The sequence below is a fragment of the Phacochoerus africanus genome, chromosome 4, assembly GCF_016906955.1.
Source record: "Phacochoerus africanus isolate WHEZ1 chromosome 4, ROS_Pafr_v1, whole genome shotgun sequence".
Lineage (NCBI taxonomy): Eukaryota > Metazoa > Chordata > Mammalia > Artiodactyla > Suidae > Phacochoerus > Phacochoerus africanus.
The window spans coordinates 124158621-124180373 of NC_062547.1; the positions used below are offsets into that span (position 1 = coordinate 124158621).

General features: G+C 37.7%; 1 protein-coding gene across 4 annotated transcripts in view; it reads left to right on the top strand.

The window, feature by feature from the left end:
• The first annotated feature begins 1824 nt into the window (after positions 1-1824).
• The window catches only part of PRR16 (proline rich 16), a 260137-nt gene continuing 240208 nt past the window's right edge, over positions 1825-21753 (top strand). For 2 of the 4 annotated variants that reach the window (XM_047778486.1, XM_047778487.1), the window contains exon 1: positions 2430-2773. In XM_047778486.1, coding sequence (XP_047634442.1) covers positions 2615-2773 — 159 coding nt within the window. In that variant the 5' untranslated portion in view covers positions 2430-2614. Of the gene's footprint in view, positions 1959-2429; positions 2774-10759; positions 11027-21753 lie in introns of those variants that run through there. The other 2 variants (XM_047778488.1, XM_047778489.1) reach the window with 2 other exon arrangements.

Here is a 21753-nt window from a genome sequence, read left to right on the forward strand (position 1 = left end):
ATTGGGTTTAGAAGCTAATTTTAACTTTTTGTCTTTCAATTAACACCATATTTTATTTAAATATAGGTATGTAGATAGATAAATAGATGAAAACCGTTATTTAAGAGTAAATTGTGATGTGGACATGCATAGCATGTTTTTGAGTAATAATTATGATTCAGTTTTGAGCTGGAACAGTCTGGCTCATTAGAAGCAATGGATATGGTAGAACAGAATATTTTTAAATCTTTGGTGCAGGAGATTCAGAGTAGCATGGAAATACTGTTATAATTGTAAGAGGAGTATTTTATCATTGGAAGAAAAACATCACTTTTCCACTTTTCCAATATTCTTGCCTAAAATCATTATACTTTTGAGTTTTTGAACCTTCTCCAATCACTTGCCTACTACTGAGACTCAAAAACTCAAATATAGTGGAGCAGTACTTTCTCTTTTTTTTTCTCTCACATCCTCTCCTTCCACTTCTCAACACTTACCTTTCTTCAGAGATGAAATAAGAGTATAATTAAAGATGAGGAATTTTCAGTGGGGGAGGGTTTGTAAGTCTTATTATATTGTCTTTATTGTTACATCTTATTTTTTATTTTTTTATTTTGATATTCTGTCCTTTTAGGGCCACGCCTGTAGCATACGGAAGTTCCAGGCCAGGAGTCTAATCAGGGCTGCAGCTGTTGACCTACACCATAGCCGCAGCAACTTGGTACCTGAGCTGCGTCTGATAGCTACAGCACAGTTCATGGCAACACTGGATCCTTAGCCCAGTGAGTGAGGCGGGATTGAACCAGCATCCTCATGGATCCGAGTAGTGTTTTTAACCTGCTGAGCCACAAGGGGAGCTCTCTTTTACATCTTTATAAAATAGAGAGGAACCTGCAGAGACAAGGGGAATTAAAAAATATATATATTCCCTCTACCTTAGAGAAATCAAGTACATTACTTATTTAATACTTCTAATGATTTCATCTCTTTTCAATTTGCTTAGTGCATACTGGTTCCTTTATTCTTATTTTAATTCTCCTCCAGCAGCCTCTGCTTTCTACCTTTTTTTCTTTTTCCTCTAATTTTTCGTTGCTGTTGTTTTGACACCAGTTCTAAACTGCTGTTTTTCTTCTGTTTTCTCTTTCTTCATCCATATTTCAAATATGACTTTCAAGGATTTTATCAAGGTGAATTATTCAGGATGAAGAAAGTGAATATGCGGGCTTTAAGGAACTAGGAAGAGGAGAACTGCCAAGACTTTCTTCATGTTGGAACCTGGGGTGTGAGAAGCAAGAAGCAGAGAGCCCTGCTAAGGCATGACCAAATGGGAAGCTTATTAAAATAATGATCTGGAGTAGGGTGCACCGAAAGAAAAAACACAGATCCAGCCTGCCAGGTCAGTAGCTAATAACCCATGGGTTTGCTACGAAGAAAATTAAACCTTTAACTAATGAGAATCGTAGCCACCTATTGAGAATTAAACCATGGAAAGCTTCCTATTAACTTCCCTCCCTTGGTCATTTTGACAGAAAGGTCAGAAAGTTTTTTCCTGTTTAGCAGCAAAAGACTTGAAATGGATGCAAAAAAAAAAAAAAAAAAAAAGTTGGAAACAAACTCTTTTTACTCAGCTCTCACAGGAGGAGATCCAATGTATCTCCCCCAGTACCCAAAACAGACATCAGCATAGGTCATGAAAAGAGGAAGGACAGTTAAAAAAAAAAAAAAAAAAAAAAAAAGCTGTCCCAGTTAAGTGCAGCCAAGATGACTCAGACAGCCTCCCAGGGGATTTTTGGTGTGAGGACTTCCAATTAATAAATCCGGTATTAGCTTTGTGGAATCAGCAGGATTGCTTAAGATACCTCTTTCAAGAACATTGGTTAGATATCATGACTCCAGGGGGTGAGGGGTCGCTTTTAATCCACTTTTTTTTTCTTTCTTTTTTCCTGCACAAGTTAAGAACACCTGCGTTTAACTCCTAGGTGAGTAGGAGAACGCCTGGAGGCCTTCACGACATACTTTGGTCCTGGATAAAAATTTAGGGTCGCTTTAACAACCCTAATCTGACCCTACTGCTTTTATATATATATATATAAACTGATTAGGAAGCTGGTGGGGATCCAGGTCTCTGCTGGGAGGGGGAAGCAGAAGGAATCCAAGCTAGATGTGAGAAGACCTCCAGCAGGTTGCAATGAGGGCATTTCAGGATCTAGACGAGGGGGTGGGCAGGACACGAATTTGTCTCTCAGCTCCTTGATGCCCAGGTGTTCTGGGAGAGATTCCGGAGGCACATGCCGCCGAGACTGCAGCTGACAGCCCTGGTAAAGGCGGTCCCGCGCCCCTCTCCGCGGGCGGGGAGCGAGTGCGTGTGTGCGCGCGAGAGCGGCGGGAGGAGGCGCAGGCGCGCTGTTCGCCCGTCTGCAGCCCCGCGCCGAACGCCGCGTCTTGGGGAGTTGATGGCAGCACCACAGTGCGGCCGCCCGGCCCAGCGCCGAGCGCAGCCACCCTCCGCTGCCCGAGGAGCGTCCAAGATGTGGGGGGATTGGGGCGGCAGCGGCCGCAGCGGCGCCAGGGACCGGGGCGCGCAGCAGCCTCCGCTCGCCCGCCTGTGCTGACCTGCCTCGCTTGCCCCCAAAGAATGTCAGCCAAGTCCAAAGGGACCCCCGCCTCGTCCTCTCCAGCCGAGGGACCGCCGGCAGCCTCCAAGACCAAGGTGAAGGAACAAATCAAGATCATCGTGGAGGATCTGGAATTAGTCCTGGGCGACCTGAAGGACGTGGCCAAGGAACTTAAGGAGGTGAGAGTCTCAGGGGTGGGGAAGGAGTTCGTCGCCTTTCACCTCCCTCCACCCCCACCCCTCGGCGTTCCCGGTCCCGTTTTCACTGGCAACAGCCAGATTTCCTAACTCCTAGGAAACTATAGAAAGATCCCTGCAGACGGACTTTTCTTTGCTTGGGCGACTCTGAAGAGTTGTTGCACTTTTTTTTTTTTTTTTTTAAATCAGGAAGAAATCAACTAGTGTTTTAATCGATAGACTTGAGGTGGTGGGAGGGGTGAACCCGCCTGTCTCTTTAGCTGCGAGTGTGTGTGTGTGTGTGTGTGTGTGTGTGTGTGCCTGGGGAAAAGGGCTTAACCGGGGGTGTGTCGACAGAGAAAGAAAGCAGCAGCCGGACAGAGAGTGTGCAAGATGCGCCTCTCTTGCCCTCCTGCTCCTCTGGAGTCCTTTGGCAAGTCGCTCCTTGCCTGGCAGCCTCCCCAAGCCGGGGCTGAAGTGGGGCAGGGTTCCGGGCCCCGGGCCAGGCCCGGGAGGACGGCCTGGGAGAAGCTCGGCTCCAGCTCCTCTCTCTCTCTGCTTCCCGAGCCCTGCTGGAGAAAAGGCGACTCGGGGCTGCTGGCAGGAGAGCCCAGACTTGGGGCTGTGGAAGGGGTCTGGGACTTTCTCACTTTTGCAGTTCCTCAGACATCCCTTGCTCTCCTCGGATTGTCGCTCTCTGTAATGGGCCTTCCCGCCACCTCACCTCCTTCCATCCTCCTGTCTTGTTGCCAGTTGGCATGGAACCTGGGGCGCAGGGCGGTTTGGTGAGTGCGTGCGTGCGTGTGTGTGTGTGTGTGTGTGTGTGTGTGTGTGTGGTGTGCCTGCATCAGTGTCTTGCCACTTACGTCCTGGCTTTTGGGAACCAGGACTGTTTTGCTTCTTTTCCGCTCCCCCTCGCCATCTCAGTCCACTCTGCCCCCCTGCCCTCGCCAGCCTTGATCCGTATAGAAAGAAGCAGAGCCAATGTCGAGGCTGAGGATGCATAACTCAGGCTGCAGCTCCAGGCGGAGGCAAGGGCAGGGTTGGGAGGGGTGGGGTCTCCCGTGAACCTGCCGGTGGTGTCTCAGAGCTGGTGGTAGAGTCCCAGCTCAGTGTTCCACTACTGAATGAGTGCCCGGTGTGGTTCCTGGTTCTCGGTCAGCTCAGCGAGTCCGCGCCCCAGTTGTCTGAGAGCTAACAGTGTAACTTCGAAGGTGGTGGCTGCTATGGGAAGGGAAGGGGTGGGGCGTATCGAGGTCCAAAATTGTAATCCTGTTTCGGAGGCCAAGTGGGAGAGGATTGAGGGTGGTTTGATTGTCTGGAGATTAAGCTCCTCTATCCAGTTTCCAATCCCGGTGTGAGAAAAGAGGCTCCCTCTTTCTCGCCTTTTCCCCAATACCTCTGTGAACTCAACTCCGCGTTTGTTACCAAATGCAAGTCTGTTAAAATGGCCCATTCAACCGCAAGGTTCAGTTTGCCAGTGGCAAATGCTATTCTTGTAGGTTGCTCCACAGAGAACATAATTACTGCGGAGGTCCTGAGAGCAGAGATCCATGCAGATGTTAGATGTGAGGAGGAAACTTATTCGTGTTTCAGAGTTTATTTAGGATCATTGCTTTACAACTGGTTGACAGACGGCGAGGTTATGCATTGAAACTCAAGTCTAAAGATGCTGTTTGTTTCTTTGTTATCCTTTTATTTTACGTCTTTGGTAGGCTGTATTTTCATCTGAAACATAATGGCGTTTAAAAAAAAAAGCGAACAAATTTGGGCAAGTTCCTTTTGGCAGAATTGTGCTTAACAGTTGTTGAGGTTTTTAAGATGGGGGATGTGGGAAACCTGTCTCAGCCCAGAAACATATTTACTGTTTTAGCAAGGAAGCTGAGATTACAGAAGAAAGGTACTCAGTCAAAACTCTGTGTCTTTGGGCACATACCACTTATGTTACAATGTGTCACTTCACTCCCTGTTTTAGACAGAATAAATGATAAGGAACTGCACAGCTCCTCTTTGCATCATTTTTCTGTTGATGTTTGGAGACCAGGTAGATCTATAGTGAAACATTTAACCTCACTCTAGCTTGTGGTTAGAATCACAGAGAAGTAAATCAGAGAGTCTCTGAATCTCTCTCTTTTTCACTCTTTCACTTATTTGAGGATTTTTTTGGGGGGTGTGGGGGAACTCAGGTAGTTTACAAAAGGAAAAAAAAAGCATAGATAATATACAACCAAGTAAATGAAAGAGTCTGTCTTCTAGACAAATCTGAGATAAAATTTTAATTTGATGCTTTGGAAGCTTTGATAGGGTGCCAGGGCCTGTTTGGCTAACAGTTTAACCCCTGAGAGTGAAATTTATGAATGGTAAATGATGTGATGTGATAGTTAATTACTTTCGTGAGAAGGATATCATGATACTAGGTTTGCACATGGAGTTATATATACTAAGCCTGAATTTCAAAACACTGGTCATTTATATGATAGGAAAGATAGTTATTTTGAGAACAAAGTATTTATAGGGCATATTTAACCTATGACATTTTGCAGTTGTCTAGCATTTATCTTTTTAAGATAATACTGCACGTGTGACTGGACATGTCTTTGATGTAGTTTTGAATGGAGGAGTAACTGAAAAGTTTGTAAACTGCAAACCTGTTGGTCTCTATACCTATGACTTGTAAATAGAAATGTCACTATTCATCACTTGTTACATTTATTATGCTGGCATCTTATCATTGGTATATATTAAATATAAGGTATTATATTATATTAGATTTAGAATTCTAATTCCTTTATGGGCAGCACAGTGCTTTTAGGCCATAGTATATTTTGATATGAAATAGTGAATAGCTCTTATTAAACTTGGAACGGAAATTAGAAATAAGGTGATTATGACTGGGTCACTGTATCATTCACCATGTAGTATTTGTTTTTTCCTGCATTTTTCATTCTAACTAAAAGGCAGTATTCTTTTTTTTTTTAATATTTTGTCCTTTATTTTTGCAAAAACTCTGTACCAATAATACTGGACTTTTGTTTGAGGTTATTTTGAAATTGATTTTCTTTTTAGAAATTTTCTAGGCTTTAGTCATCTGAAAATGTAAGTAGTGGCATAGATTTGAAAATAGTAGTTGCTTGGAACACTTTAACAATTAGTAACAAAACTCCGTTATTATTGTTTGTATTTTTAATGATTAACTTCAGTATTATAGCTTAATCATTTAAGTTAGATTGTATATTGGAAGAAAAGGAATGAGACTTCTAGAAAGTCTTATTCTGCCCTGAGAATTTAGTATAACCTCAAATAACTTGACTTTTCAGAAATATATTTGGTTTTTGTACTATACTAGAAAAGCCTTAAGTATAATTCAGCATCTTTATTTAGCATCTATTATGTGCCAAATACTATATTCTCTTTTTATTTCTACCCAAATGAATAATATGGAGTTTCTGGTCTCAGTGGGCTTAAAGAATACTTTGGGATACATTTATCCCTGTCTTTGAATATCAATAGTGTAAAAAGGCATTACTGCTTTTAGTGGCTACTCTCACTGTGATCTAATAGGCTTAGGGAAAGAAAATAGAATGGCAAATAAGAATGAAGGTATGTAGATTTGTAAACCAGTACTTGCTATGTACTTTGTAGTATGGTAAGCCTTTTGTGAAAAGAGGAATAGAAACTCAAAAAAGATGGTGAAATATGATTTTTTAAACTTATGATTTATTCATATTGTTATGGTTAATGCAAACAGATCAGTGCCATTTAGAGGAGATCACATATTTTAGTGTTACAACTAAATATTGGACATTTTCATGAACTCCTTAGGGAGAATGAAAGGCCAAAAAGGAAAAAAAATTCAGATTTTGAGGTGTGGCTAAGATTTGAAGAGGTGAGAGTTCCCTAGTGCATTATCAGGTTAAGGATCTGGCATTGTCACTGCTGTGGCTCTGGTTACTGCTGTGACTTGCATTCAGTCCTTGACCCAGGAACTTCTGCATGCTGTGGGTATGTCCAGAAAAAAGAAAAAAGATTTGAGAAGGCAGAAAAGAGAAGAAATTAAGAGGAAATAGCATTGCAGTACAAGATTAATCCATGTTGGCTTTGTCTACACCCTGAAAAAACATTTTTAAAATTTGTGAAACTCTAGAGATGTAGGGGTAAAATTAACCATTTCTGGATTATGAGGTTTAAGGTGATCATTTTTATGTAGAAATGTGGAAAAAAAGTACTACTGCTTTTTAAAAAAATAGTCCTCAAATAATCTGACATAGCCGTGTATGAATTTGCCTGCTCTTTTATGAGGACCTTACTGGTAAACTGTTTTGCATGAAATGTTGGTGTTAATATGGGATCATGAATCTTGATTAGGGAGAGATTTGTATAAATAAATAGCCTTTTACTTGGAAACAAAATCATTGCTGCTAGAGCTGGATTCTCTTTTAGTTTATACTGATTGTAACTGTGAGCATCATGTGTACTGTTTCATTATATGATTTTATGTAACTAGACTATTATATGAGATATATATATATATATATTTTAATTTTTTGCTAAGTCATGTGAATAGAAATGACTGTTATGGATAAACAAGTTAAGATGAGTTGTTCTGCCTGCCCTGGAATCACTCAGTGATTGAACTCCGTGAGTGGGATGCTCTTGTCAACTTTGTGGCTACGGGTTGGAAAGCACTCCTGGTTTTCCTTATAATCTAATAAACAGAAATAAAGTCAGTTTATTTTGAAAAGTTTAAAAACTCAGGAAATAATCCATTTGGAGACTGATGAAAACAGAATTAACATAATTAACAATTATCTGCAAAATATTTTTGTTTTTAAATATTTTTTCTCTTTTTTGATGGCTTAGTCACTGGAAGTGCTATAGTTTAATTCTCTAGGAAATCCTACCAGGTATTTTTTGGTTAATGAATCCATGCATATAAAATTCATTACCTGAACAAATTACAGAAAATAATCTCTGGAGTATTTTCCAAGTTCTAAAGTGGTGAATGAATGAGATTTCACAGTTGATTCAATTGTAGTAATAACAGTATTTTCTCTGCTCTATACAGTGGTCTACCTTCTCAAACTGAAGTGTATTTACCAAATGCTAAACAGCTTTTTAATTTTCTTTTCTTAAGCGTGATGGCTTAACATGTTACTAAAAGAGCAGCCTGTTTCTGAGAAAATAAAAATAGCAAATAACCATCCTTAACTGTCTCTCTATTTCCAATGCATTACAAGACTCAGAGAATTTAGCCGATAAGAAATTCAAGCAGACTTAAAGTAATAAATAGACAGTGTGCTTCAGGCAGTAGTGAAGTAATAGATAATAAAATCAATGTAATAGTTTCATTATTACTGGGATTATGTTTTTTCCACCCTTACTGCTCTGAGGATCTCAGGTAATTAAATCAAAATACAAGATAATATGTAGAAATGTAAGTCTGAGTAAAACGTACTTTCCCAAAAAAATTAAACTAAAGAACTTTTATAGGATTAGTTCATGAAAAATAGCATGGATAATTTTTGAAAATAGAGAAATTCCAATAGTCTGCTAACTCAGTTCTGATTGAAATGTGCATAACTGACATTGAACTGAAAATAAAAGTAAAAAATAAAAAAAAGTAAACAATGAAGGGTAACTTTTTTCCATTAAAAGTTAAATTTACTTGGTATTTTATTAAGATTTTATTTTTTGGAGCATTTTTATGTTTTAGCAAAATTGAGGGGGAGGTACATAGATTCCCATTTACCTCCTCACCCCACATAAGTGTAGCAACTGCCATTATCAACATCCCCCACTAGAGTTGTGCTTTTGGTATAATTGATGAATCAATACTGATACATCTTTACCATCCAGTGTCCATAGTTTACACTAGAGCTCACACTTTGTGTTGTACATTTTGTCAGTGTGGACAAATGTATAGTGACATGTATTTATCTTTATGGTGTCCTACAGAGTATTTTCACTGCTCTAAAATTCCTCTATGCTCCACCTATTCATCCTTTCTTTCCTTAAAATAAACTCTTTAAAGTATATTTGATTTATCATGTTGTGCCAATTTCTGCTGTACAGCAAAGTGACCCAGGCTAATATATATATACACACACACACACACACACTTTCTCTCTCTTATATTATCTTCCTTCTACTAACCCCAAACTCTAGGTCCATCCCTCCCCCTCCCCTCCCCTCCCCCTTCCATCCCCTCCCCCTCCCCCACCCCCTTGGCAACCACAAGTCTGTTCTCTATGTCTATGAATCTGTTTCTATTCATTTGTACCATATTTTAGATTCCACATATAAGTGATAGCATATGGTATTAGTCTTTCTCTTTCTGACTGATTTCACTTAGTATGATCATTTCAAGGTCCATCCATGTTGCTGCAAATGGCATTGTTTGGTTCTTTTTAATGGCTGGGTAGTATTCCATTGTGCATATGTGCCACATCTTCTTAATCCATTCATCTGTTGATGGACATTTATGTTGTTTTCATTTCTTATCTATTGTGAACAGTGCTGCCATGAAGATACGGGTACATGTATCCTTTGACAGGGTAACTGTATGTTCATAGTTTTGTAATTATAAAACTAATAATTGTAGTTTTCTCTGGGTATATGCCCCCACGAGTGAGATTGCTGGATCATATGATCTATATTCCTTTTCTGAAGAGCCTCCATACTGTTCTCCATAGTGGTAGTACCAGTTTATATTCCAGCCATTAGCATAGGAGGGTTGTATACATATTTTTAACATATATGAAGTTATGTAAAATTAGGAAATTATATACAATGATGCTTTCTGCTTTCTGGAATAGTACTAGACCATAACCATTATAGATCTACTATGTTACTTTATAGTTTCGCTAATGTTAGACATTCTATTTATTAACAAATTTTTGCGGTTGTTAAATATCACTAAAAAAAACCTTTGACAATAAAAATTGCTAAGACAGATTTTACAGTCTGCTTGATACTCTTCTAGGTATATTTCTTAATATTTGGTTTTCTAATTCACAAAACAGACACATGAGGAAGGTACTATTCTCACTCCATATTACAGAAAAGAAAACAGAGGCCAGAGATGTAAAGTCCCTTGACTTGTAAGTGGAGGCTTCAGTGCTAGGCATTTTAGTGCTAGAGCCCAGGCATTTATCCTCTAAACTCTGTGGATCTTCCTATTTTTTCCCTATTTTCTGAGAAATCCAGGGTGTGAAAGTTTTAAAGTTTCAATCCACTTGTCAAACTGTTTTCCAGGAAGTTTTTCACAGATTTTTACTCCCAGCATCTATATATGTATGTACTTTGTTTCTTAAATTTCCGGTGAAGCTAATAAAAGTTTTAAGTCTTATTGTGACTATATTATTTTTGGGTCTTAATATTCATTGTTTTTGTAGTTTTACTCAATTTGGGGGGTCAGTATGGAGGCAGAATCAATAGCGAATTAATTAGACATTGCAGTTTTCATCTTCCAAATAGATGAGTACTACAGTGAAATACTTTTGACTTATTTATTCTTCAGCACAAATGTTAATAAAAATATGCCATTACTTTTTTATATCATGATTCGGAAAATAAGGGGACAAATAATACGGGTGTTTACTGAGATCTAGCATTCTCTACAGCTGTTTCAAGTGAATTTAAAGGAATTTGGGAAACTTATTCTTTTATGTTATTAGCAAATTACTTTAAAAGGAAGGTACTGTCCTTAAGTGTTCTGAGATGTTTGGGGTTTGACAGTTGTTTTGCTTTCTGCTGTGACAGGTGAATAGAGAAACTTGCTGAATTATTTACCAGGCCGAAAATTATTGAGGTGGCTAACAATGTCATACATATATTTATAGGTAGATTTTTGTATGGTAATTTTAGCACTACCTATTGCAAGATACCTCCTCTTTCCCTCACTTGTAAGGGAAACAACAAATAATCTTTTTCTCAAAATCTATTTGTTTTTCTTTTCCAGTATAATATGGATAGAAATGTTTTAATTGTATTGGAAATTAATTCATTAGGAAGAACTTCTTGAAGATTAGGACCTGGAAAACCAAAGTCAATGGCTACTTCAGCTCCAAACCAGAGCCAGAAAATAACAGTCAGCTGAAATGAGAACATAGGCTTACCTAGGTAATGTCCACATCAAAGTAGACTCACAAGATAGCCTGTAAACTCACGACAGATGTTGCCTTATGTGGACTAAGCTCTTTGTATGTTTGAGAATGGAGGAACATGAGGATTCCAAGTTTCCAGACCTCACTTTAGGTAAGAAACAACATTGTTAGAACTTATATTTATGTTCTTTGTTTTCCCTCCTTCTGCTTTGCAAATGTTACTTCCTGCTGGTGTTGGAGATAAATGTTTACTTGTAGAATAATTGAAGCGAGTCAAATTATATACCTGTGCCCAGTGGGTCAGTCATTATGGTGCTTGACCCATTATAAATAGATTTTCAACTACAGGTAGCATGTACCATACTTGTCCAGAGAAAGGAAATTTGATGCTTTCTAATAATTTTCTCCTCTAGTACTATTCTAAAGCTTACAGATTTATTGGTGTTTGTTGGCCTTTTTCATAATAGCAGATCTTATCCTAAGATTTTAAACTGTGTTCATGTGACAGAAAAATGCCAGGTTAAAAAAATGTGTGTGTATATATATAAAGTCAGTCAAATTAGTTGTTTTCTGGAGGTAGGTGTTTTTCATCCTTCCCTCATATCACGGAGCACTTTGGAAGCATGACAAAATTGTAAATATTTCTCCTGGAAAAAAGCTCATAAAAACATAGCTTTTTGCAGATGTTCAGAGAATCTTGAGTGGGTGAGAATAATTCAGATGAAGAGACAAAAAAAGTGTTTGATTGCCTTTAAAAAGTTTAATTTTATTTGAGACCCATCTCCATGATTTTCCATTTTCATAAGCCCTGGCCCTACACAAAAGCAAAAGAGAAGTACTGATGGCTATAAACCGTTGGCCTTTATTCTAGGAAGCAAATGGGCAATTTATCAGCCATTTATTTCCCTTAGAGGGATTCTGGTGGATGTTAATCTCAAAGTGGGATAGGAGTATGTATATATCTTTTACTGATCTCCGGAAACCATAGAAAGTACCCAGGTCTAAAGGTTAACTCTTACATTTTGTTGTTTTTTAAGATGTGTGATAAGAGAATATCACTGCCTGGAAGGATAAAATGTGTCCAGGGCTTACTGTAAATTAAGTGTATTTTCTTAAAACTAGCCCCAGAACAGCAGTTTTCTTTGTTTTATTATTTTTCTGTGTGACATTCATGAATGAAGAAAGATTTATTGAATTCTTGCTATGTATAAGACACTGTGTAGAAGAGCATACAGGATGCCACCATGAATAAGCGTTAAGGACCTGCCCTGTTTGTTATTTCTTTTTCTTTTTTTTGGGCCGCACCTGCAGCATATGCAAGTTCACAGGCTAGGGGTCAAATTGGAGCTGCAGCTGATGGCCTGCACCACAGCCACAGCCATGCCAGATTCTAGCCGCATCTGCAACTTATACCACAGGTCACGGCAATGCCAGATCCTTAACCCACTGTGAGAAGACAGGGATTGAACCTGAATCCTCATGGATACTAGTCAATTCCTAACTCACTGAACCACTATAGGAACTCCAAGGACCTGCCCTTGAAGAAAGTCACCAGTAGTAGGGTAAATATTAACTCTAGTGGGGAACTCTAATAAGGCAGTATAGACTGTGTGAGGGGACATGTCTAGGAATTTTAACTATTACTCAGAGGAAAATGAGAACTTTGCAGTTTTGAGCGGAAAAGTGACCAGTTCTAATCTACTTTAGTCTCTTCCTTTTCATCTCGTTTATGGCTGTCCCATACATTGTAGGATAGCATGTACTAACTGGATGCCAGTAGCAACTAAAATTGTCAGTGTGACAACTAAGAATGTTTCTAGACATTGCCACATGTGCCCTGGGAAGGGCGGAGGTTCCCGCCAGTTGAGAACAGCTGCTCTAACTCTGCCCTTTTATTCCATATTACTTAACAGTGCCTTCTTCACCTCCCTTTTTATTTAAACTTTTATTTGGTGTTTCTGAATCAAGCATTGAAACTTTATGTTCTTTTCATATCTTGTATTCTTATCTTTTTAAAAAAATCATTATTTGTATTTTTTTATGTTTTTTAATAATGATTTTTATTGTTTCCATTAGCCAAGGTTTACAGTGTTCTGTCAATTTTCTACTGTACCACAAAGTGACCCAGTCACACATACATATATATATATATATATATATATACATATTCTTTTTATCACATTATCTTTCTTACAGTAGTTGATTCTTTTCTTTTTCGCTCAACTGAACCTACTTTTAAAATACACCCTCTCACTTCCACTGGCCACTTCCTATGATTATCTGTTTTTCACAATCAAATAAAAATTAAACTGAAATATTTCAGGGCATGCGTGCATATATGTGTATTTTAAGATTTAGGAAAAAGAAGGGAATCTCAGATGGGATGATGGGCCAAGGCTGAGTGGCATCTCTTCTTGCCCTTGTCAGTTCCTAAGTGAGGTCAGTGGCAACCTTGACGGGGAGGACATGCCCTTCATCTCACCTATCAAACTGTCTTACGTTTCTCCTGCTTCTTCCGTTTCTGTTAAGATAAGAGAGGTTTGAAGGGTGTCACTGCTGTGTGGTATGGTGTAAGTTAAGGAAGATGGTGATGTTGATAAACATGAACTTGAGTAATAATCCACTCATTGCTCACACGTACCATGAGCTGTTCTGAGTTAATTCACTTAATCTTCTCAGTCAGTCCTTGGAGGTTGTTATACTTGCCCTATGCACAGGGAAACTGAAACAGAGAGGTTAATTAATATAGAGAGTAAATGATGGAATTGGATTCTTGATATTTATCCCTTTAAACCATTGTCCAGAATCAGCTTCCCAGTTTCCAGCAGCAACATACTTACTCTGCTATTTTATAGCCTTTTCATTTCTATAACCCCTTCATCCTCCTCTGAATCATGTCACTCTTTCTTACTCTTCCCTTTCCCTCTTCTTCTCTTCTTTTTCTGTCCTCCTCTTTTCCTTCTTCTACTTCCTCATCAATTTATTTTTTAGGCCTCAATATCTCATTCACTTATTCAAAAATTTTCTTTAAATATCCACTGTACACAAAGCACTGTGGTAGGCAATAAAAATAATATATTGAGCAAAACATATTAGCCCCTGACATCTGGAATTTACATGCTAGTGCAAAGACATTGTTCAAATAATAACATAAATAATATTAATAATTATTTTTTTTGTCTTTTTAGGGGCACACCTTTGGCACATGGAGGTTCCCAGGCTAGGGGTCAAATCAGAGATGTAGCCTCTAGCCTATATCACAGCCACAGCAATGCCAGATCTGAGCCTCATCTGCGACCTACACCACAGCTCACAGCAATGCCAGATCCTTAATCCACTGAGCGAGGCCAGGGATGGAACCTGTGTCCTCATGGATGCTAGTCAGACTCATTTCTGCTGAGCCACAATGGGAACTCCAGAGAAGTAATAGTAATTAAGGAGTGTCAAAGGCTATGAAATAAAAGTACATGGTATATAACAAGAGCATAAAATCATTGATAAATCCTGTTGATTTCTTTTAAACGGGAGATTTCAGATTGGCTGCCTTCCTTCCCGTTGTCACCTCTCTAGTCCTTATGCCATTAATTTCATGGATGATGTTTTAATAGCCCTGCAGCTATCTGTCTCTTGTTCTCTGCCAATTCATTCTTTAAATACTACCAGGTTAATCTTCTTAATCCACTGTTTTCTTCAGGCCACTCCCCCGGTGTAAAAGATCACACACTGTTCTCCTGATACTTGAAATGTCAAATGAATAAACCTAGCTTTCCAGCTTGATCTCCAGCAGTCCCATTTTTCCTGTTTGGCCTTATGTCCTTCTTCAGCAAGTAATCCAGAGACCATCCCAAACAGTCTTGACACTATCACAATTTTTGCCCAACTTGAATTCTGTAGTCCTCAAGTTTATGGTCACAATACCATTCAGTTGTATTATTATGTTAACAGTTATTCCGTTTCTGCCTTTTTGAAAAATGTAATAACCTTTCTCTTTTAGTTACTAAGCATGCAATCTTCAAGACAAGATTTTTAAAGTCTCACTCTTATTATCAGATGAGGAACTTAAACTGACAATTGTGAGTAATATTTACTAAAGGTGTTAAGGTCTAAAAGCCAATCATTCCACTTGTGCCTAAGAGCTGGTCCTTTCTCAGCTACTCAAGAGAATCACTAACAATTCTCACCTGTTTCTATTATACCATCTTTTGCTTATTCTCACCCAAATCATTCCTGTCAGCATAAAAGTGAAAATAAAGATAATAGTGAAATCCTTTCTTGACCCCACTTCCCCTGAAAATCACCATCTCACTTCTTTGCACTCCTTTACTGAAAAAGACTTGAGTTGTCTATTCTTGCTGTTGCCTATTCCCTCTTATTTTTTCCTAAACCCTCTCCGATCAGACTTATATTCCAACCACTATGCTGCAATTGACTCTGTCAACATTGTCAGTGACCCTGTGTTATTAACAAAGAATAGTCAGTTTTTACTCCTGATCTTATGTAACCTGTCAGCATCTGAAAGTCTCTTTAATATTTTTTCTTCGTTTGGCTCGAGGAATCCTATGCCTTTTCACCTCACAGATTTTTCTTTCTCACTTTTGCTTATTCCTCTTCTGAGACGTCTGGGTTCAAATTTGATTCTCTTTTTAAAGAAAGTTATTTATACTCCCTTTACTGGTATTTTTATTGAGTCTTGAGGTTAAATCCCATTTATAGGTTTATGACTTCCAAGTTTGTATCTCTGGCGCAGATCTTTCTTCTAAATCTACGTGGTTCCACGTCTTCTCCATATCTCTCCTTGGATGTCTAAGAGCTGTCTTCACCTTTCCATGTCCAAAACTGAGCCCTGCTCTTCCTTCTCTCTCAAAACTTAATCCTTGCAGTCTCTTCCATGGCATGGATGGTGTTATAGTCATTATCAGCTCCATTTTTTCAAGCATTGTATCCAGTTCATCAGACAGTATGGCTGGCCTTTCTCCCTTCAAAATGTTTCCAGAATTTGACTAATTCTTATCTCCTCCGCTGCTGCCACACTGGACAAACCAACGTCTTCTCTCATTTCAGCTGCTGCAGTAGCCTTCTGACTGTTGTCTTGTGAATCCTTAAGCCCCCCGTTTAAGCTCAGAAGTCTGGATAAAGGTAGATCACATTCTTCTAAAATCTCTGAACTGACTTGCCTTTTTACTCAAAAGTCAAAATGCTTACGATGGTTACATGCCCTCAAATTTCCCATCATCCCTGTTACTGAACTCATTTCTTTTCTTACTGCTTTCTGTCAGGCTCTCTTTGCTTCAACCTCACTAATCCTACTCTTTCAGGGATCAGTGTGCCATGCACATTTTCATAGCTAACTCCACTCTACTGTTCTTTTACCTCAGTGAAGTTTTGCGCACATGTCAGCCCACCACAGCTGATTCTGGCAACTCCATATGTTGTTGTACACTCTAGCATCCCCTTGTTCCTTTCCCTATTTCACCTTTTCTCTTTTCCTTAATTCTTATTAGTTCCTGCTATGCTAAAAAGTTTCTTTCTGGTGTTCCTTGTTTGTTTGTTTCCCACATCTAGAATGTCAACTCCTAGAGGTCAGTGAATTTTGTTTTGTTCCTTTATGTATCTCAAGTTACTAAGCAGTGGCTGTCTTGTTATAGGTGCTCATTAAATGATATCTTGACTAACTGAATCTCTTCCAACTCTTGTTCCATTAAAGTTCTCAGGATCAAACTATTACCACTTTCCACTGCATATCTACTAATTACAGAGAAGGAACGTGAAGCAGATGTTTACTAAACTTTTTTTTTTTTTTTGCTTTGATTCTTTATCCTTCTGCCTTTACATGAGGTAGTAGTTTGTATGTTGGCTGTAGGACACTCTTGTTTCCCTACTTTGATTTTTTATAATCTTTTAACCTCATTTAACTCATTACACTAAAACCAGTGCATACAACAGGTAATACATTGAATGCTGACTTTGTCAGGCAGTGTTATAAATGTTGAAAAAAAAATCACCTCATCAGGTCCTCACCCTTCTTGACCCCCAACCAGTGGCTCCCATGTTATCCCTGTCATATAGAAATTCCAGGGACATCCTGTCAATATAAACCCTAAATGTGGTGTAACTTCAGACCTTTACCTTTGCACAAGTCTGGCTCTGATTTCAGAGTGTTCATCATTTCCTAAGGCTCAGGGATGTCATTTTAAATTCTGTGGAGCACATCAGATCCTACTTTCTTCTAATGGACTATGTAAACTACAATGGGGGATTATATGTATTTTTTACAGCATTTACTATGTTTTTCTGTTTCTTGAATATCGTGTAACTTTCTTACCATTAGTCATAATAATTTTTAAATTAACTGTAAAATGACATATAAAAAGAGACATTGGATACTGTTTAAATACATTTTAATAATTCCATTATGTCCGTAAGAAATAAGCAAGCAGTTTGTTGCAAAAACCTACTATTAAACTAGGTGCTGTTAGTCCTGGGTTTCTTTTTTTATGTACTCCCTCTAGTGTTCAAAAATATAATTACTTCTTTTTAGCCTATCCAGATACAAAAGAACAGACCTTAACCTGATTTTTAAAAATTTACTCTAGAGATTATATTGTCTGGTTACTGAATTTTCAATGTATTATGTGAAAAACATTCTCCCCTTTCCTATTGGGATTTAATTATGTCTGTCTTTATATATGTGTGTCTTCAACCCATCCACTTCATTCAGTGAAAATACTGGATTTCTTGAATTTGTCTTTTTTTTTTTTTTTCAAATTTTTTATCTTTCTTATCTTTTAGGCATTTGAAGGTTAGTCGCAGCATATGGAGGTTCCCGGGCTAGGGGTCAAATTGGAACTGTAGCTGCCAGCCTACACCAGAGCCACAGCAACGCTGGATCCAAGCCGAACCACATCTGCGACCTACACGACAGCTCAGGGCAACGCCAGATCCTTAACTCACTGAGTGAGGCCAGGGATTGAACCTGTATCCTCATGAATGCCAGTTAGGTTCACTAACCACTGAGCCGCGATGGGAACAATTCCTTGAACTTCTGTCTTTAAAAACCAAAGCATATTGCAAAATTTTCCTCAGTTTTTAAAACAGACGTTTAGGTTTTAGTTGGGCAATTTTTTTTTCTTCTTTTCCCGAGTCTGTTTTATTTTTTTCTACTGTACGTCATGGTGACCCAGTTACACATACATGTACACACTCTATTTTCTCACATTATCATGCTCCATCATAAGTGACTAGACTTAGCTCCCAGTGCTACACAGCAGGATCTCTTTGCAAATCCATTCCAAAGGCAATAGTTTGCATTTATTAATTCCAAGCTCCCCATCCGTCCCACTCCCTCCCCCTCCCCTTGGCAACCACAAGTCTATTCTCCAAGTCCATGATTTTCTTTTCTGTGGAAAGGTTCATTTGTGCCATATGTTAGATTCCAGATGTAAGTGATATCATATGGTATTTTTCTTTCTCTCTCTGACTGACTTCACTCAGTATGAGAGTCTCTGGTTCCATCCATGTTGCTGTAAATGGCATTATTTCGCTTTTTTAATGGCTGAGTAGTATTCTATTGGGTATATATACCACATCTTGGGCAATTTGGATGTGAAGAGAAACCTTTCCACATTCTAGAAGTTAAAAAACAAAACAAAAAATCTCTATATTAACTACAGTTGAATATGGAAATAAAAACATTTAAATAATTGACATAATTTTACTTTAATATATTGAAATGTTTTTTGAATACATTGATTTCAAGCTACATTGATTTCATTGTATGAGGACTAATTGAATTCATGTCTCCAGAAGTCCTCATCTAAGCCACTCTGCGTAGTACTCCTCAAATTGGCAATGACCGAAAGTACTATATGGCAGACAGCCCTTTGGCTGATTTACTTCCCTTTGATGTTTGTTAACTTTCAAAAATAACACAGGTATTTAACCAGCAGGTTTTTTTTTTTTTTGTCTTTTGTCTTTTAGGGCTGCACCCACGGCATATGGAGGTTCCCAGGCTAGGGGTCAAATTGGAGCTGTAGTTGCCTGCCTAAGCCAGAGCCACAGCAATGCCAGATCCGAGCCGTGTCTGTGACCTACACCACAGCTCAGGGTAACACCAGATCCTTAACCTATTGAGTGAGGCCAGGGATCTAGCCTGCCACCTCATAGTTCCTAGTCAGATGCGTTTCCACTGTGCCGTGGCGGAAACTCCTAACCAGCATTTTATAAGACATCATTACAGATATTGCTTTCATTTTTAGTATCGAAGAACTACATGGGTGTATTATAAAATTCTCCAGAAAGTCTTTGGGAAATAATTTTTTTTGAAAGTAGAGATAAAACAAATAATACATTATATTAGTATATTTCCTATAAAATGTAGAAAGTGTATTACCTTCATCAGTAAGGGGGACAATGATGCATTAACATGATTAGGATTATAGTTTAAAAGACGTTTTGTGAATTTAAGAAAATCTTCTTAAGACATGTGTTGCATTAATACACAGCATTTGGCTAGTCATAAAGGAAATTTTAGATTATAGTATTTTTATATAATTAGGTAAAATTTGTTTCAATTTACCTCACATATTTTCCAATATAAATTTTGAAATAATTTAATGATTATACTTACATAGGATTCTATTACTAAAGAGAACCAAGAAATATCCAAATTTGTCTTAGTATCTGATCTGTCACTCAACAAAAAATGATGAATAATGGTTCTTTTTTTGTTGCTTTAGTTGGCATAATTTCAGTATGTTTAAAAATGAAGTTTAGCAGAGGAACAGAAATTACAAATATAATCAGCTAATAAGAAAATGTCATCTTTTTCCTTAAAAAATGAGCATATGACCTTCTGGGCCTTTTCTTCCTTCCATAGTCAGGGTGTGTATTCCTCAAGAGAAAGGACCTTGTATGTCTTTTATGTTACCACACTCTCATAGTTTAGGGCAGTACCTTTTATGTAGTGGCCTTGCATAGTTAATGAAGATCTATAAAGAGTAAATAAGAAATTTTTAATATCAGAGCCTCTGTAATTTGTCTCATCTCCTTCATTTTTGTTGATTTCATTATTTCAAAATTCAACTGTTGTGTTGTTTAGGGTAGGTTAGATTGTAGGTTAGATTATACGGAAGCAGTAAGTTAACCCTGAAATCTATGAACTCAGCAAGGGCTTGTTCGTCTAACACACTGTACTCCCCAGTGCAAGTTGGTGGGGAGCTCTGCCCCAAGGAAGTCTTCAGGGACCGTGCTCTTGTGATACTGCTGTCTAAACACATTTCAGAGAGAAAAGAATGCAAGAATTTATACATACACTCATGTCTTTCTGTCTACAAGTGACACAGATTGCCTGTGTGTACAGAACTGTAGCCCACTCTAAATGCAAGGGAAATGATGTCTTGTCATAAACCCATGATGAAGAAAATCATTTGGGACTTGATGAACCCAGTATTGTTTTGGCCACAAATTCACTCTTTCTAGATTCTTATTTTTCAAAGTAAGGTTTATATAATAGTCCCTTCATTGAATATTTTATACACACACACACATGCACACAGAGCATTTGTGAAACTCAATAAATTTGGCATTATAATCCAAGTGTTACTTATTGGATTAAGGATTCAGCTTTTTGGAGACCATCTGTGAGAGCTAGAGTTTTGCAGAACAATTTTAGAAAACATTCTTCTTGATCAAATGGATTCAATAAGTATCAGAATTTTCTAAAAGAGAAGAAACTCACATATAGTGGAGTTTTTAGCCTATTGTAAATTCATGGATACATCACTTCTGATTGCGCTTGTCAATAAAATGTAAACTGAATAATAATATAGTATTTAGCTTGTCCTGAAGACAGATTTTTGACTACCTTAGATGCTAGAGCATAGCCAATGCCTTGAAGAGAGAGAATAGAAATGCCTATAATTGACTTAAGTGATTCTTACTTAATTTTTAGAAAGATCATGGACCAAACAAATTTACTTCATTTCAGTCAGTTCTAACTTGGTCTTGGTTGGCAAAAATATGACCTGTTTTGGTTTTAATAGCAAGTTATAGATACAAAATTAGAACAGGTTGCAGTTCTTTTTCCCTCTAGATGCTGGTATACTGCACTAATGTGAAACAAAAGCATACAGCCTAACAATAAGAAAAAAACCCAGAATGACTATTAAAAATAAGCAAATGCACAGTAACAACTAACCATATTTGTTAGTAGGAGACAGTACCTCTATTTCTCAAATATTAAAGTTGTCCAAGTGACGTTAAATTACCAGTGACATACTCAGTTTTTAAAAGTCTAGCAAATGCATAACACATTTTAAATGATTGTCAATCCAAGTATTGAAAATTAAAAATTATATTTCATTCCTTAAAACTATAAGCCTCAGAAATAGGGGTTTTCAGAGTATATCCTTTTTTCTGTCTATGTAAATTGGATGACAGAATTTATATTTTGAATTTATAGAATAATATACATGTTTATTTATTTTCTCTATTAATAAGGTATTAAAATAATTAGGAGGTTGAGAAGTACTGTTGTAAGTCTTTGTTTTAAATTGTGTGATACAGGTTGGGATCTATTATATGTAGAATGGATAAACAGCAGTGTCCTATTCTATAGCACAGGGAACTATATTTAATATCCTATGATAAACCATGATGGAAAAGAATGTTAAAAAGAGTGTATATATAGCTATATGTATATCTAAATCATTTTGCTGTGTAGCAGAAATTAACACAACATTGTAAATCAACTATACTTCAAAAAAAGATAAATTGCATGATACATATGTAATTATATAGTATAAATTTTATCATATAATTTAAATATAATTCTTTGATTTAAAAATTTAAAAATATATGTGTGTACATATACATGTATAT